Below are 19,035 nucleotides of genomic sequence, written 5' to 3'. Positions count from 1 at the left end.
CAGCTACCGTAAGGTATTATGTATAAAAGTCTTACAAAAAGCCTTTTTCTGTCTGTGTAGAGTTTGGGTGGACAGCTTGAGAATTACCATATATCTCTAATTACTTTAATTTAACACTCAGAAAGATCAAACTCAAAAAGTTGCCCCCTAAGTGTCCATCTAAAATTAAAGCATAGCTGGAGTGAAGTTTGGAATAGAGGAGACCCTCCCTCCTCCATTAACTGCATGGTCATTACCTGCAGTAATGTGTTAATGTAGTGCAAAGGGACAGTGTCTTTTCATCTCCTTAACTAGCTCCATTAAAACCTATTCAGCTAATGAGCCTTCACTCAGCCCTGTGGTAATTAAAGCCTATACTGCTTAAACTGTGCAGCTCTCTGACAGACACTTTCATTCCCCTCTGTTGTGGCTCCTCATCCTGTTTTAGTTTGTGCACCATGCAAGATTTCTAGAAGCAAAAGAAGATGCAGAGTCTGTAAAAATTATAGATTTTGTAACACAAAATATAGGCCAATCAATAATTTCACAACTTTTTATACATGTGAACTATTTTTGAAAGAAATTATATTTACATATTAAAAAGCTCTAATAACCTTGCTGCATAAATGTGCAAACTCCTAAATTGTTGGTGTCCAAAGATTTTGCACTGTAGGCCAAAATTTAAGGGCTTACGTTTTTTTTCCCCCCAATTAAGAGCAAAATAATTTTGTTGTTGTTTCTATTTTACCTGCTCAGCTATAAATAAAACATAAATACTTAACAAAGCAAAATAAAAAAAATTTAATCTGAAAAACAGTCTTAAATAATGGTGAAAACTTTTTTAAAATTGTCTGTTTTTTCTCTTTTTTTGGTATAAAATATGTCTATTCTATTCCCAGTGAGTCATGCAATCACCTAATAACTGAATGAGCTTATACATTTTGATGTGGTAAAAATAAATAGCTGAATGTCAAATTTAACATCAGAATGAGGGAGAGGAAGCTTTCAAACATGTCATGGTTTTTGATGGTATGTTCGACATACTTCAGAAACTGTTAATCTAATGGAATTTTCTAACTTAACCACCTAACACACAACCAACATCGTTGCAAATAGAGGTGTACCAGAAACACATGAAGGCAAAGGCTCCGCTTTGTTCTTTTGAATGTACAAAAATAGTGACTAATTGTGTTAAAATCTTTGACATGCTAAAATCGATGTAATTAATAAATCAAAATGGATGCTTTAAGGTCCCGACCCTAAAGCAAATCTGAATAATTTACACAGACCATGCTTACTCTGATATTGTTCATGTATCTTGAATTCTTGATTATTTAAATAACAAGTCACAGAATTATCCATTTACGCCTGCAATAATGATAGGCAATGAAAAGTTGCTATATCTGAAGGCAAGCGTCTCAGAAGGAGCACAACAAATTTCAGATTTTTAAAAAGCTGTTTTCAACTCTGTGGCTTTAATGAGGTGTATAGGTTATAAAATGGTCTGGAAAGTTACATCATCCAGCAGCAAAATTACTCTGTGTACTTTAAACAATCTTGACCTCAGAGCGAGAAACTGCATTAAGCTACAAAACAATGGAGTCTTTTATTTTACTGACACATATTACGAAGCTTATGAGGAAGAAATTTCAAACAGTTTTACCTCTTTATGATGAGCAACTATACTCATTAGCCCAGTTTGCATTGCTACCTCTAACATCACCCCAATATTTATATTCTAGATGTTTAATCTTGTGTCAGTTTTCCAACAGACTGCCAAGTTTTTCAGATTTTACACGCTTCATGGTAAATCCACAAGAGAGAAATATTCTGCATTAGTTACCCTCATGCTTCCTCTGAAGCTGTGTGTTGCTGCTGCAGAACTCCAGTTGTCTGTACAGTCCCACACAACTTCCACTGCTCTAAATGTCTGCAAACAGTACATGCAGACATGTACTGGTTACAGTACATGTCTGCATGTACTGCAGACGCCTGTCTGGCATTTTCTCCCTTCTAACATCAAAATATCTCTGAAGCACAAGAGCACTGGAGAATCCTCTCCCTACTCGTGTTTGAAACATCTATTGACATGCAACACAGGAAACTGATCCATATATTTTATTGTTTTGGTGCGTAAAGTAAAATAGCTCAAAATAAGCCCTGCATCAACAGCACTATCATGGTGTTGGGATTTGTGAATTGGTCGGTGGCCTCAACCCACCTTCAATCTAAGAGTGATGTCAGCATGGGGCCTGATAATATTGAATCTGACTGGCCTCACGCTACAAGAAGAAGTAGGATACATGTTGAATATGAGCCACACAGAAAATACGTGGGCAATTAGAAAAGTTTTATAATTGCAACTTTTCCTTGTTTATGTCACATTTGCAATAAGTATTTCTTCTTTTCAATTTGGCAAGCCATTCAGAAGTCTAAAAAAGCAAACCAGACTCTACTCCACAGTTATTCTTGTTTTGCCACCTGTTGCATCATATGCCGCTATCTTACAACGATCCTAATGTGGCAGTCGCAAAGAACAGTAAACATCCAAGAACACCCAACACCTGCTTTCCTGTTTTACAGTCTTGAATAACAAACATCTATAAATTAAATGGTTTTGCGGGGTTGGTTTTAATCATAATTAACTCATTGTGGAGTGTCCCCAGACTATCATCACTTTTCTTCAGAGATGCTTCAAATAAAGCTGCTCAATACGCATCGGACACATGTCTTAGATCCACCATTATCATATAGATGACTTCCACATAAGTATGATAGCTTTACTTTACACACACACTCCCAAACCTATACCACTCATGTGGGCATAGCTGCAGTAAAAAGAGCAAGTCAAACCTGTAACTGCGATAACATATATATTGTAATCAGCACATTGTCCTCAGCTGTTACCAGAAGTCCAGTCATTTACTAAACCACCCGCCTCTCTCCCTCATCCTTCCTCTTTCTTTGCTGTTAATTAAATTGTCCTCACAATTCTGCTGTTGGACCTCAGGGTGGTGTTGCCAAGGCACTTTTGACTTAACATCTGTCATGCATAAGCAATATTATTCATAAAAACAGCAAAAAAAAAAAAAACAGCAACAAACAACAACAACAACATGCCTGAAGTTTAGCATGCAGCTTCACAGTAGGAGCAGGGGGCATTTGTCTCTGCGAGGCAGATTGGATGCACAGACCCAGTGGGAGCACGAGGACACACCATCGCTGCATCGTCTGGGGGGCAGAAGACGCAGCTTGAATACATACGTGAATGATCCATTTTCTCTTCCTCTGCTTGACATTTTCTTCAGCCCTCTGCTGCCTCACTCCTGTTAGTCAATCTGGATCGGAGGGAGCTCTTTACTGCTGGACCCCGCTGATTTCTCACTGTTCAGCAGTGTTTCTCTGACTCTGCACATGAGACAAGTAGTAGGAGGTGTGCTCAAGATACAGAATCCTGACTCAAAAATCCATGAATTAAATAAGTAATTAAATTCAGCTACACCTTGTTTTGATTCCCATATTTTCACAATTTATATAAAAATAAGGTAGGTATTGTAGTTGGCTAATTATGTGAATTTAGCTGCAGATTTGTCAGTTTGGGCTTAAAGTAAATGAAAAAAAGCATCCTCAGGCAACACTCTGACATTTTTCACATTTATAAGAGGATTTATCAAAATTATTTGCATTTAATCTGCTACCAAATAGGATTTAAAAGGTAGTGACATTTCATCAGTTGAATAAAGCTAACCTATCTCACAACAGTCTAATTGCAACTCATGTTCCATAGCTTCAAGGAAAAAGTGAACGTGTAGTTTTTCTATATATGAAGCTTTAAGTTTGATTAACAACAGGAATGAAGCTAAATCCCTCAGCTCTTGGTCTGTGATGGAGTGGTGGAGCAGCAGTACTGTGAAAGAGAGACTCCTTCAAAATATTCTGTAGGTCCTGATAACATTGCTAAAATTAAAAATAAAATGAGTGATAGATGATGAACAAAGTCTGGATTTCAGAGGTCCAGTTCAGAAAAATCAGCACGACATTCCCTTTAATATGAATTTTGGCTTTTGAAGATTACATTGTCAATTGCTGTGCAAATACAAAAAATTCCAAGTTTGCTTTTTTCCACATTTCAAAGTGTATATTTCATACTTTAAACTTATTTTAATTTTGTAACAACCATAAAGTATTTTTCCAGCCCTTAGCAGTATTTTTTTCTTTTTTGCAGGATTTTCTTCATTTCACTCTTTCCGTATTCCTTTCTTTGTCCAGCTTCCCTGTCCTGTCGAAGAAAATCATATCAACAGCATTATGCTGCCGTCACCATTTTTCACAGAGGGCATGGGGTGTTGAGGTTTCCAGGTATTCTCCCACACATAGTGCTTATCTGTGAGCCAAAACAGTCTGGTTTTGGAGGAATTTCATCCACAGGGTTTTGGTTTCCATACACAACTTGCTGCCAGATTTAATTGGGACTTTTTATGTCTTTCTTTCAACAATGCTTTTCTTCTTGCCACTCTTGCCTAATGTAATTTGTGAAGCGCACAGCTAGATGTTGGTCTGACATATCTTGCTAGGTTTGGTGTTTTGTTTTTATTTTTTAATGAACCAAGGCCTTCCAGATTTTCACAACTAGGGATACCAAAGTCTGGTTTGAGCTTCTCAACTGATCTATCAGTTGTGTTTCTTGGTCTTTATGACGCTATTTACTTGGTAATGTTTTCTAACGAACATCTAAAGCTTTTTTTTTTTTTATCATTTGTGCATTTACCAACAATACAACAGAAGAGAAATATAATTTATTGTCCCACAATTTCTGTGCGACAGTTGCAATTAAAGCAAATACTTTGATACAAAATGAACATAAAATGTAAAAAAAAAAAAACGGAATATAAAATAAAAATACTCTAAAGTACAGTCAAAATTTCACCAATACAGTGTAGTTCTAAAAAAATTGTGTACTCCAGTCCAAAGGACCATGCAACTGAGTTGTTTAATTTTAAAATGTGCAAAACATGCATGACTGTAAAATATAAATAACTGCAACAGCAGAGATGTGCAGACGTCAGCAGAAACGTTATTCATATTGAGTAAAGTTGTACACATTCCAGCATTGATGTAAACACTTATTGAGTTTGTTGGGAGCAGTGATGCATCAAATGCAGCACAGCATTGTCAAATAAAACAAACCTGGACTTTGAAGCATGCTGATGGTAAAATGTCCATTCAGCCATTTTCTTCTCCCAGATAATCTGGTTCAAGAATTATGAGAGATGGAGATATTCCCAGAAGTCACAGTGTAAGAAATGATTGACATATGTCGATCATGTCCACACGATGTATGTGGAAGTATTGTGTCAAAATAATGTACATGTTTCTGGGTATTATTTAATGTAAAATGGTTTATTTTGAAAAACCCTTGACAGAAGAAATGTTGTGGCAAAAGACGAATAACGTATCTATTTTCTTCTCTTCAGGGTCCTGCATAACTACATGTTGTGGCGCATTGTGGCCGCGCTAAGTGAGCACCTGTCCACCGCCTTCCGAAGCACCATCCACGAGTTTTCTCGAGAGATCGACGGCACCGAGCAGCAGCTGGAGCTGGGCCGGCTCTGCCTCACTCAGGCCAACAAGCACTTCGGCATGGCTCTGGGGGCACTGTTTGTCAAGAAGCACTTCTCTTTAGAGAGCAAAGTCAAGGTTGGAATATATGCAGACACAAGCCTCTCCATCTGATGGCTTTACTTTAATCCTTTATTTTCTTCAAAAAAAAATCACTTGTTTTCATGTGTCATAAAATACTCCACATTTAGGCTCACATTTCTGTCTAGAGATACTTTACACTTATTGGCCGCTTTATTAGGAACAACGTGCTAGTGGGAGATTATTCCATTTCGCCATACTGAGGGTGGTTGTGGCGACCACTGGAGTGCAGTGAACACACTGTTGTTTTCAAGATAACAGCTTGAGATTATTTTTTCAGTTCAGCTGAGCTTTCAACTTTTTACACTTCTAAAACAAAGTGTAAAGTGATTTTTTTTCTTAAAAACAATTATTTTATAATAAACAGTATCATCAAACGACAGTATCATAGACCAGCTGTTCTTAAACTTTTTCATGCCATGGGAAAATTTGGGCGACCAATGCAGCTTGGCCACCCAAACTGCTCAGGCTTCTTGCCATGGACTCCTCTGCAAACTCATAATGTTATAAAATATGAAAAGAAACATGGACTTTTAGAATGCTTTTTCTCTACTTAATCCACTATTCAATAATTATAATTATTCTAAATTATATTTGCAGAATGATTGAAAATCAGATTTAATTTCATCTGACAAAAATTTTATTTAAAATTTATGGTTAGAAAATGTTTTGGATATTTTTTTATTTTAATTATTTATTTTTTGCTATTTTTCCTCATCTTCCCTCCAACTTTTTGAGGCCTCAGTAGCGCTCCCTGGTGGCTTACTTTGAAAAACACCACAGACTATAAACCACGAAAGGCAGTATAAATAAAGTTGGTAATAGTCCTTTGTCAGTTACGCATATGAAAGTTTTCAACAATTATTGTTCTAGAACCACAAAAATGTTCTTTCTCTGCTGGCAGCTAGCCTTGCTAATTTAAATTAACCTCTAAAAACACCAAAACTAACATATTAAAATAATTTTGCATAGGTTCTAAGTTTGCTACAATCATTCTAATGTTACCAGAAGCACCCAGTGTGCTTTCTGTGCTTCTAGGGCAGTTCTTCCAAAATGTGGTAAATATCATTTTTCACAATTTAACAGTGAACAAAAACACAATCAGCTTTGACAGCAGAAAATAACAAAGACTTATAGAAACAAAGCTTTCGTCAAAACACATTCTAGCCTGCAGCTATGGCAGCTCACACTGTGAAGTCTGAATACAAACATAAGCATATGCTTTCTGGTGAATAATAACTCTCTGTTTTACTTTTTCTGAAATCAAAATGTTCCATGATAAAATGTCCACTCTGACCAGGTCCAGGTACAACTGAATGCATTTCTGAAATGGAAACATTTAAATGCCTTTTAACAGCCCACATCATAACCTCAGTTAGATGTTTTCTAATAGAAACTAAATCTCTTTTGGCTAATGTATCTTCATCGAATAACAGAAAAACATTTTCGATTCAACAAAATTGTTATTTTCATTTTCCTTCTTTTGGAGGTCATCATTGTATTATCTTTATTTGAGTCTATAGAGACAGTGTCCAGCAGAGTATTTTGTCATGGCTCAATGGCTCAGATGGCTGAACTGGGATGTTGAAATCCCACCAGCACTAATCTGAGACATCTACCGTCTAGTTTTGTTTGCTGCTTTTTTTTCACTTTACTCTGTGCCTTGGTCAATCCCAAACATTTGGCATTTACTATTGTTTCACCTGAATACTCCTCCGTGATTTGTTTTGTCTGTTGTCTGTTCTAGGTCATGGAGATAATGATCCCAATGGGATTTCTAGTCTCTATAACTCCGTGTTCATTCTTTAAAATAAAACCCACCCTGTGTCTCCTTCATCTCTTCCAAAACATCTACTCACATCATCACACACATAGTCTAATATACAGCATTTCTGTTCTTTAATAACCTTTTCAATTTCTGCCAAACTGAATTTTAAAGCATGAAGCATTTTGACTAAATAAGCCGTGAATGCTAATTAATTTTTCTGGATGGTATCTTAATTGAAAGTTAAATTCCTGAGCTCCTTACGTTCCAGTTAAGATTCTAATAAGATAACAAAACTAACTTTCAGAAGTGATTTAAACTAATGAAGCCTTTTTGATTATTGCCAGGGATGAAAGCTTTTCATGATCAAGCATTTAGCAGCGGCTGCTTAACATCTCAAAACAACAATGGTTTTGAAGCTTCATGCGTGTAAATCTTGTATTGTGTGGACGGGATGGAAAGGTTTGAGTGAACATGCTGCATTTTTGTCATCGGCCATGCTAGCAATGATTGATTCTTTGTTTAGCATGCCTGTTTTTGTCATGACCACACAGGTAGCCAACCTCATTAAACATCACTCAGGTACCCTACTTTAGGGCAGTGACATTGTGTGCAGCTTTCACTCACTTACAGATGCTGCTTACCTCAGCATCAACAAGAATTAATGAGCCTTCAGGAGCTGCAGCTGAACAACAGACTGCTGCACAAAGAATGACTGGCTTTCTCGCTAAGCTTGTTATGGTGATTGGCAAATGTAGAGACGCGAGCGTCTCATAGGAGTGGCATTTTAAAAAACACACATGTAACATCTAAATAGGTAGCAAAAGGGTAAATACAAAGCTACTTCACAGCATCTCTGTTTTGGAGCATTTTTCTTCTTCAGAAGCAGAGATACAAACAAAATGTTTGTTCAGATGCTTTGATTTTCTGGCAAAATTCAGATCAGGCTTCATAAAGTTTTGACCTGCTGATACTGATGTTATCTAATTTCTCTTTAGGAGCTAAAGCTCCTAATGATTGTTGAGTAGTCAATCATATTTAAAGCTCAAGCAATTTCACACTGTAGAACAAAGAAGTCAGTTTTACGCTTACATCAAATTCAAAATCAATATATTTTTGGAATATTAATATTTTTTTTATTGTTAACATAATTAGCAAAACTAAAAATGCAGTCAGAGTGCATACTTTGGAAGTAAATACAGCTCTGGAAAAAACTGGAGACCATAGTCCTGACCCCCATTGAAAACCTCATTGTTTTTCCACCAAACATTGACTTCTGAACTCTTCTTGAGTTTAACATTAGTGTTGCTGTTGCTATGTGAATATGATCATTTCTCATTATCTGTACATAAATACTCTACTTTTTCCCTCCAGGTACAGAAGCTGGTGGAGGACATAAAACATGCCCTAGATCTTCGGCTGCAGGAATTGGACTGGATGGATGAGGCCACCAAGGAAGCTGCCAGAGCAAAGGTTGGAATCCTAAAATGAACCTTGAAATCACAAACACGACTTCCTGTGAGATCCGATTAGTACTTGAAAAGATTTTAATGACTTCTTTGTGTTTCTTTTCTTTTGAACAAGTCTAACTGATTGCTTAGTAAGATAGAAATGTGATAGGATACATCAAGGGCTTGACACTGAGAAGTGAGGATTGCCTAATCCGGATCTCTCTGTGGTGCTGATTTAGGGTCTGCACTGCAAGATATCCTTTCTAATTCTTTTACAATCTAAAGTTATAATCCTTTTACAGGGGCATGCTGAATATAAAGAGCTTTTCTGTAATCCTATTACACTGGGTTTGCTTGATTAGTTGATGCGCACAAGAGAGTTGGTCAGAAACCAGGCACATATGTGTGAAATTCAGTTGCTGCAAAGTGGATGTGGAATTTTGTTTGACCAATTTGTTTCTTTCTTTTTTGCATCATACCTACCTAATTACATCTCCTCTTCTCACAGCTGAAGCACATGATGGTGATGACGGGATACCCAGACTTCTTGCTCAAAGATGAACTCATTGATCAGGAATATGGGGTGAGTCATGAACCTCCTATTTCACTTTGGCCCATGCAGTCATCCAGTACCCACACATCATCCCCTCCAGTCATTCTTCCCAGCATCCAGCTCTTTCTCTTGAGCACTGGAAGGATTTATGGAACCATCATGCGTCACTGTGATTGAACTCAGTTAGAGAAAAATCCACCATCATTTACAGGACGGTGATGAGACCATTTATAATAAAGAAGCAGTTACAAGGATTGTTGATTCAGACAGATCCAAATAAAACTCTTGTCAAACAATTTGTTTTTAAAAGACGGCTGACAAATAACTCAAAAGAAATGAAGGATTTTCATTAAAATTCTGCATCGAAGTGGTAAACATGAAAACTAGAATTAACAATGTCCTCAGGAAAGGCAATCTTAAAGCGGTTGGACACAGCAGCTACTTATACATTTACACAATTGGATATTTTCTGATTTTTCACATTGCGTTTTAAGTTTTGTAGTTGTGGAAATCATTTTGTAAGACAGTGGACACTGACCCAGAAATATAACAATTTGAAATGGGAAGACAATCTAAGTTTCCACTCAAAATATTAGCGAGAAACAACACCAGTGATCAATTGCAGCACAGGATACACTCGAACTGCACAAGTAGCATTAATTGTTGCTGTGAAAGTATAGTTTCAAGACAACAAATGTTGATTTGAATGTGTAGATGTAAATCAAGTACATAGAGATTGCAGAACTTTTCTGAAAGCTAATTATGCCGTAGGAATTGGTCCTGATGACAGAGTATAATAGCTAAAAGCATGGAAGCTTGTGGGAACATTAGCTACAGAACAATTGCATAAAATCTCATCTGGAAGACAAACTAAGCATTTGTTTTAGTTTAATTATTTTCATATTTTACCTTCAAATGATTATGAATAACTGTAACCTGCACTGTCACATCCAGCGAACTCTGTGCAAGATGCTTTGATTTTCTAATTAATATCATGAATCCAGCTTTATCAATAAACACTGTATGACTTCTTCTTGAGAATTAGCTCTACTAATTTTATTAATAACACATCAACACAAAGTCGCTGCATAATATGGAAGCTAATGTTTCCATCCATTAGGGAAAATTTTAGTAAAAGAGAGAAAGTTGAGTTTCTTCTGCTACTTTTCTGAGTTTCCTCTACAAAAATCCCACAGCATGTTTTTAAGTAAGTTGATGCAAATATAGTTCCCTCTTGGGACTCAATCACTATCATAGCCCTTCAATCCGACATCTAAATTTCAATTTCTGAGTCGGTGTGCACTGCCTACAACATCTGCCAAAAAAAAAATCTGCTTCACCTTATCAGTCCTCTGCGATTTAAGTAGGTAGACCAAGCTTGGAGAGATGCCTGTCCAGGGTGAAGAGGCAGATTCACAGTGAGACAGTGTCCAGCCTTACTGTTTATTCCTTTTTTTCACACCTTCCTGCTGTGAGTTGTGACAAGTATTTATAATAGAATTAGTAAAGGGATCCAACTGCTATTTAGCAGGGTTTCACTGAATTTCCAATCAAAGAAAAAAGGCGTATCATATATTACGACTATCAGGGCTACCATTACTAGAAATTATTTTTGGGTCAGTAAGTTTTCTTGTGAATAGTTTCTGATGAAGCAATGTTATTAGTGTCTTATATCACAAGTATTATTTTTTTATTTACCCAGCAAATACATGAAAATGCAAAAATGTTTGAGGGGTCAATGAAGTCGGCCAAAGTGATTTTTTTTTGTTTTGTTTTTTTTTTGTAATCTGTTAGCCTTGATGATATTTGCTCTCTCTAGTGTTCCCTCTTGTCCTGAATAAACCACAGACAAGTTGATAAAAAACATTATGTTGTCTACATGTGTGTGCTTCTTCTGACTTCACACTTAAACACTTTACTGATACTATAAATGTTTACATTTGTGTCACTTGGTAACAGCATCGACACTGAAAGAGTGTCGTCAGCTGGATCTGGAAGGGCTTGTACATGGCGCATTCAAAGATAGAAAAAAAATCATATTTTTCTGTTTCCTACTGGATATTCACTGGTCAGAGCCAATGAAGCTAAAAATGGAAAGATTCTGATTTATCTGTCGAGCTCAAAGTTCAGTTTAGGGCAGGAGTCTTCAAACTTTCCAACTCAAAGAGCCATGTTTGTCTTTAGCTCAGTTAAATACAATTTGTTTGGCACTGCAAATGTCACATGATGTTTTTAAGAGAGAAATTATAAATATTATGGAAATCTACTGCATGAAATGTGTTGCCATTCTTTAAAAATATATATAATTTATTTAAATGTTTGGAGTTTATAATAATTAAAAGCTTAAATCCTTTACAAAACAGAGAATGAATACATTTTCTTCTATGGAATTTTTTTTTTAAAACTATATTAAAACACAGTAGATTTAAGATGTTCTTTTAGTTTCATTCTGTTGACTAAATTGCTAAATTGTGCATTTTTTTAAAATATAAACTTTATTGTTTTCACCCATATTATTACCTTTAAAAGGTCCAAAGAACCACTTGTAGCTCCAGACCTGGTCTAGTTGTAGACCCCTGGTCTAGAATATCCAACATGATTTGAATCACATTTCTGAAACTTCTTTGTTTTTAACCCGTTTATTCACACTCAAAATTTCATTGTTCCCTTACTTTGCAGTTTGACGTGAACAAGAAGACCTACTTCAAGAATATCCTCAACAGCATTAAGTTCAACATCAAACTGTCTGTCAGAAAAATACACGAAGAAGTGGACAAGACAGCGTGAGTGTCACTTTTTAGTTTTATAATTCCCAACATTATTCTGCATGTTTCAGATGCATCCCTTCCCCTGCTACGTGACTCTCATGTGTCTAACATGCCTAACATATGTTCCCAGAAATCTCTCTATTGCCACGTTAGCTGATGTACCTCTAAATTAAACAAACAGATCCTAAATCAGCATAAACAGCTGCAGAAAATCCATTTGACGTACTTATCTGTAGCAGCCAGGCAGCAGAAGAGTGCTGTGGGACACACGGTTCATTTTTCTAAAATACAGCCCTGCTTGGCTTGGATTGAGTGCATTTCTGTTATGACAACACATTACAGGCACATTAGTATTCCAGCATGCTTGACACAACGGTATCGTTAGCCCACACTCACATACGCCCTCTTTATCACCAAAAAGTGGACGTTTTATCACTCACTAGGTTTTGTCTGTGTTAAATAAAGACAGAAACTGTCTGTCTTGTCGCTCCACCGTCTCTCCTCAGTCCATGCAGAGCCATCACTCCTTTAGCTGGAACAAGGGCATCTTAGTCTGTCTGAGTTAGTCATTTGGGGGATCTATGCCAATCGATTTTACTGGCTTTAAGTGGATTACCATAAAGGAACCATCCATGTTTTTGTATGCACAAAGACACTTCAGCTGCAGAATGTTACAGAGTGGATTTCTCAACAGGGGGTTTGGAGGGATAAAGGCAGCAGTGTTTGTGATTCTGTTCAGTGTGTTTGGAGTGGATAGAGTGTGAGGGGATCTTGTCTCTAAAACCTTTTTTTGTCCAATTTTTTTCCTCAGGTGGCTTCTCCCCCCGCAGGCTCTTAATGCCTACTACCTCCCTAACAAGAACCAAATGGGTGAGTGCATGACTTTCCATCATTCACGGCCATACAAGTGCCAGATTCTGCCACAAACAAGCACACACACAAGGGAACCCTTCCTGTGTTTAGTCACAGACAATTACTCCATGTTGCTGTCTGTTTACAGCAAGTCAAACACAATAACTTCTGGAGGAACAAAAAAAATGTTAATCTCCCTATACCATAATCCCCCTCATCCCTTCCTTTCTACAACAGTTGGATGTTTAATGCACCCCTGAAGGAAAAACAAGCAGTATCACCTTCCTGAGCTTTAACAAATCTAGCCTGGCGATATCACCCCTTCCTTCGCTCTTCATCGTCTCCCAGGATCGGCCTGCCGTCTGTGTCTGCCTGAAGGATTCAATCTTTTCCAGAAAAATCAATGGCATGCTCACAGATTGATGCTGGGGGAGAGAAGGAGTTTGACAAACACAGTCATCAGAGTCCACAGGAATATTTTTTCTTAGCAGATAAGCTCTTACTCCTCTCAAGTTATCCACATTTTTTCCATTTTCCTTCCTTGTGTTCACTGTTTTTACAAGTGTAGTCAAGTTTGATTTTAAGACCAAGGCCATTGAAATGTAAGGCGGATGTGCAATAGTATGACAGTGTATTAGAACTCTAAGCAAAACACATGTGGCTTAAAGGAAACACAAAACTGCATTCCATTAAATATAAATTTTTGTTGTTATATTCAGGTAGGATTTTGGCCTAATACATTTCTAAACACTTGTAACTCTCTCATGTCACCTTTTTTTTTATCTGTCTCAGTTTTTCCTGCTGGCATCCTGCAGCCCACCCTCTACAATCCTGAGTTTCCACAGTGAGTATCCCCGCTGCCTCTCCTCAGAGAGTCCACAGTCGCTCCGCAGCTACAGCACCGGTCGTTAAAGACCGCGTTAGCCTGGAAACCCTCTGCTTCTCCTGATGTCCCAGCACACCTGATTAAACCAATTTAACTACCCACCAAGAGCTCAATTACTGAACAAGCCACTGCTAATGGAACAGGTGTCATTGAAAGGTCGTCTCCCTAAATTTAAGTCCTTCGAGTAATTTGATGGTGCATGAAAGAAGATCACGTCCCTGTCTGTCGCTGCCTGATATAACTCTCTCACTTGAGTATCAGATGAGATTTTTCTAATAAAATACTAAGAAATTACAGTAACAGAAATATTGGCTACAAAAATTTTTAATATTCAGTTGCTGTCAGAGGTTAACATTATCATTATAAGCAGATAGCATAGAATAGAATACAATTATCTTCTATTTGTCAATCAAAGAGGAAATCCAGGTGTGCCAGCAGTAAAGTGAAAGGCAAATTAAAGAACACATATACATTTAAAATGAAGCAATCCAATAACAACTATACAGTAAGATCACATATCCAGTGTATGAAAGACTGTACAGAATAAAATAGCTGATGCAGAATCTAAAAAATGTGCGGAAGCACCAAGATGATCACCGATGCTAAAATGAATGAGAAATTAGAATGCCAGAGTTAAAGTCCATCGTGGTTCTAGTTTTATTGCACAATAAACTGAGAGTGTGCTGACCAAGAAAGAAAACCCGGTTTCAAATACAGTACCTTTATAGCTGCAATAGATAACTTTTATTTAAGACAATCATGTTTTTTCAAATATTCATTAATACTGTCACTATGTAATGACAATATAATATAAGACATAATATCTGTGAAAAAATTTAGCCCCTCTGCCTTCTCCATGTGATCCTACTGCCATCTCCAGATATACAGCACTCCCGGTCAGAAACAGCCAATCAGAGTCAGGAGGAGGATGTTGGCACTGTCAATCAGCTCATGTACACACTGCCAAATGTGTTAATGGCAGACGAACAACTTACCGTTACAGGAAAATTATTTATCTGCCTTCATTGTTGGCCATTCTAACTGTCCCCATTAACAGCAGTCTCCGCTGCGGGGAAGGAGCTGTAGCGCAGCAGAGAGCAAGGGGCAGAGTGTGAGCAGTGCATACACAGGGATGATTGACAGCACTAAGACACTCCTCGTGGCTCTGATCAGTTGTTTCTGCAAATGACAGTAGGACAGGGGTGCCCAAAGTGGGTCCTCGAGGGCCGGCATCCTGCATATTTTAGTTTTCTCTCTGGTTTAACGCACCTGGATCCAATGATGGCTCATTAGAAGGCCTAAGACGAACACTGACTTGCTAAAAAGGTTGTTACTACCACCAGGGAGCAAACTAAAACATTCAGGATGCCGGCCCTCTAGGCCGGACTTTGGTCACCCCTGCATTAGGACATGAGGTTTCACACTGTAGTGACAGTTTTAACTAAGAGAAAAACGTATCATTTCTAAAAGTGAATTACTTTAGCTGTAATTTTGACTGACATTTACCCACATGGACAGGTCAAATCACTTGTGAATAAAAGTTTTATGGACAGATGAGTTAGAGACTCAGTTGTTGACCTCAATGACAAGAACATATGACTAGCCTAGATAATTCTTTTAAACAACAAAAATTAAGTTTTCAACTCTCACATTCTGTGAAACTACACTACACTAAATCGCCTGCGGGTTTATAACTTCCCTGAACAACAAGCATAAAATAATTAGACCTTAATGCTGGCGCATTCAGCTTTTCCTTACATTTTTATGTCTTCATTAGAGGTTATCACCACTACTTTTGCTAGCGGTAGCTATGCGTGCGAATCGATTTTAATTAATGACTGTACCAACACACACACCGCACACTCACAGACACATGTCACCGTAAAGTTATTACTGCGGTAGCCTCAACCTCCCATATAGACTCTCTGACAAACACTCACACCTCTGCACTGATGTTGAGCATAATGACGCTTCAAACAGCCTGTTAGTTTAGCAAGGGAGTCGGCCCAGTGTGAGGTAGCGTATTGACTAGCTGTCAGAAAGTCATTTTCAGATGTAGCCATGTGAATAGCCTTAAGTCTGCCCTCTCATCGCTCTATGGATCTGCATGTACAACCCACACACACATACGCCTCCCGCTCCCCACAGGGTTCAGGGTGATGGAGGGGCAATGTGAGGCTTTTTGGGGAGGACATAAGAAACTTTTGGGAACTTGGGAACATGATTTGTGACATTTATTTTTTATTAATCAGTAACTAGGGAAATTAAGATTTCTGTGCATTGCTTGTGAAACATACATTTGATTCTCTCTAATTAATATAAAAAAAATAAAAAGGTGGCATTGCTTTGATCTGTATTCAATACAAATCCAAAACACATGGATTCAAGCAAAGTCTCATTTGCTCAGTTTTTTGATCCTGCTTGGCTAAGCAGAATTTCCAATGAGGACACAGGGACACAAGTAAAGTAAGCCAAGTAACTGACAGTAATGAGACACCTTAAATCAGTCAAATTCCTTTTTTTGCCAAATGCTATAAAGAGGTCAAGTGTATAGCATTAAATCTGAAAAACCTGTAGGATATTAATGGTGATATTTTGGAAAAATACCTCTTAGAGGGAAACTTTAAGAAAAAATGTAAAGAAAAAAGTGTAGCTAATAGTAAATATTGATAAAGGTCTTAGAACATTATTTATCAATAAAATTATTTCCACCGACATTAGTCTTAATTTGTCAGTCTGTCACAGTATGACACTTAAAGTGCTAACTACCAAGGTTATAACATCAGGGGGTTTTGAACTTGCAATTTTTTACAAAATACAAACCATTACTTTTCAAAAACAACAATAGATTTTATTGAAGGAACAATTGAAATCATTGAATCATGATTTCTAAGTACCAGTCTATTTACTAGATTTATAATTGGAAATATCATAAATATAATGTGGAAGTGTGTGTCTGTGTATGAGGGTGTGATACAAGGACAACAAAACCATGTGGCCACTCCGTTCTTTAAACAAGACGGCTGCTGTTGCTGTGACATAGGAACGTCTTTGTGTTGGTTAAATAAGGTGAGGACAAACTGCACTTATATTGTCTGATTCAAACTTTAAAACGTCAAACCTAACTCTCTGTAAAGTTCATCAACAGTTAGCACTGTGAGCTCATCGGCTCATAATTTTGACTTTCCATTTTTTTTAAAAACGATTATTTCTTCCTCTTTATTGTTCAGGTATGTGTAGACCTCAATTAAGTTTGAATTTCGGTAATTTTCTATTTTCACATTCTGCTTCCAGATCTCTGAACTATGGCGGAATAGGAGCTATCATCGGGCATGAACTGACACATGGTTATGATGACTGGGGTAAGAATGAAAACCTCTCTGTCCATGTTTTATCACATAAACAAATGCTATTTTTTGCCATTTTTTACTTTGCCTCCTCACTGTGCTTCATTATTATTTACTTATAACTTTTGATCCCAGTCAAAAACTACCATGATGCTCATTTGATATCTGCTATTCACCTAGCCATCAACTGGACAACAAAAGCCTCTTAAGATGGTGTATTTTGTGCTTATTTGCAAGATAAATGGATTTAACATACAAACAACGTAAGGGGAATTTGTAGTTTAATCTGTTCTCTAAAATCTGGAGCAACAGCATGTCTTTGACTGTGGAGAAAAGTTATAGATTATGCTGACTTCATGCTAATATTCAACATCCACCCTGCACTTTTGCCCTTCATCTTAGTGATGCAATGGTTCATGTCCCTAGGGGGCCAGTACGATCGCTATGGCAACCTCAAGCAGTGGTGGACTCAGGAGTCCTACAGAAAGTTCCAGAAAAAGGCTGAATGCATCGTCAAGCTCTACGATAACTTCACTGTATATAACCAGAAGGTGGGCTTTAATTCATACAACACAAGTACCACTGACTGAAAATGCATTTGTTTTTATTTTATAACACAGTTGATATTTGTACATACCTCTCATTGAAATATAGTGATTCTTTTTGTGAAAATAGCTTCTGAGTTCTTAATTTCTGTCCTGTATAATAGAGGCAGGTGACACTCACAACATATGATTAAAACTTGCGATACAACTAGGGACAATTGATCTGAGTGTCCCGGCTCTGACTGTTCTGCTTTCACTTCATTTGTTATAGATGCATAGTTAATAGCATTCTAGTGGACAAATGGCTTGGTAGAGGCAAAACCTTATTCTGTGGCAACAGTGTTTTTAGATGTTGTTCAAAATTTTGCATGATAAAAACGTTTGGTTCATTTAAAGTGTTTTATCAACAACAAATTTATGTAAACGGTCAAACTACAGAGTTGACGCTTCTCCCTGACTCACATTGGTCTAATCTGTTTTTTTAAAATATAGTAGTTTCATAAAACCTAATTAGATATTCTCTGGGGGGGTACAGATCTGGAAACTTTTTCAGCAGAGGTGGTGGATCAATCCAAAATATTCATAATATTGAGTCCATATCAGTATACAATCAGTAGTATCATAAGATGGATACTTTAGTTTCAGATTCCCTCTTTAAATTTTACATTATTTTTGTACTATATTTTCTCAACCCTAGAGTAAAAATAATTTTGCTTCAATTTGCTCATGACAATTTTTTGCACTTTTTTTTATTTAGGAAACAACGCTCACAAACTAGTTCTGTTTTTCTATTGGTTTTCTTTATCGTGTTAATGTTATTAAAGTATCTTTTTAGACACCAATAATCTTTATCTGAATTCTGTCCTAGGTTTTAGCAAAATATTTTAAAGGAAAAATCAGTGTGTTTGAATATATATCATATTTGAATAACAAGTATTGGTATCGGTGTGGGTTTTGTTGGCTCTGAGTTTTCTTGGTTTCAGATCGGTATCAAAAGATGCATTACTGTAACCCCAACTTTCCAGGCAACTGGTCCTAAATATCAATTTTATTTGAGCTCCTGAGTAATCCCTCTTTTCTTGTGACACCATATTCTGTCATGTTGTAAAATATTCAGACATCACTACTTTATATCGATTCTCACGTTTTGAGCAAATTTGCTTGTTCCACGGACAGTTTTTAGCTAATT

General features: G+C 37.1%; 1 protein-coding gene across 2 annotated transcripts in view; it reads left to right on the top strand.

Moving 5' to 3' along the window:
• Positions 1-19,035, top strand: part of LOC129359376 (endothelin-converting enzyme-like 1) — a 55,777-nt gene that overhangs the window by 28,662 nt on the left and 8,080 nt on the right. For both annotated transcript variants that reach the window (XM_055028957.1, XM_055028956.1), the window contains 8 exons: positions 5,454-5,676; positions 8,819-8,917; positions 9,404-9,478; positions 12,128-12,231; positions 13,028-13,086; positions 13,861-13,912; positions 17,249-17,316; positions 17,728-17,852. In XM_055028957.1, coding sequence (XP_054884932.1) covers positions 5,454-5,676; positions 8,819-8,917; positions 9,404-9,478; positions 12,128-12,231; positions 13,028-13,086; positions 13,861-13,912; positions 17,249-17,316; positions 17,728-17,852 — 805 coding nt within the window. The remainder of the gene's footprint in view (positions 1-5,453; positions 5,677-8,818; positions 8,918-9,403; positions 9,479-12,127; positions 12,232-13,027; positions 13,087-13,860; positions 13,913-17,248; positions 17,317-17,727; positions 17,853-19,035) is intronic.

The sequence above is a fragment of the Poeciliopsis prolifica genome, unplaced genomic scaffold (genome assembly GCF_027474105.1).
Source record: "Poeciliopsis prolifica strain line A6 unplaced genomic scaffold, Auburn_PproV2 SCAFFOLD004, whole genome shotgun sequence".
NCBI classification, from domain to species: Eukaryota; Metazoa; Chordata; class Actinopteri; order Cyprinodontiformes; family Poeciliidae; genus Poeciliopsis; species Poeciliopsis prolifica.
Note: the sequence above shows the minus strand (reverse complement) of the source record. Positions and strands in the feature narration are given on the sequence as shown.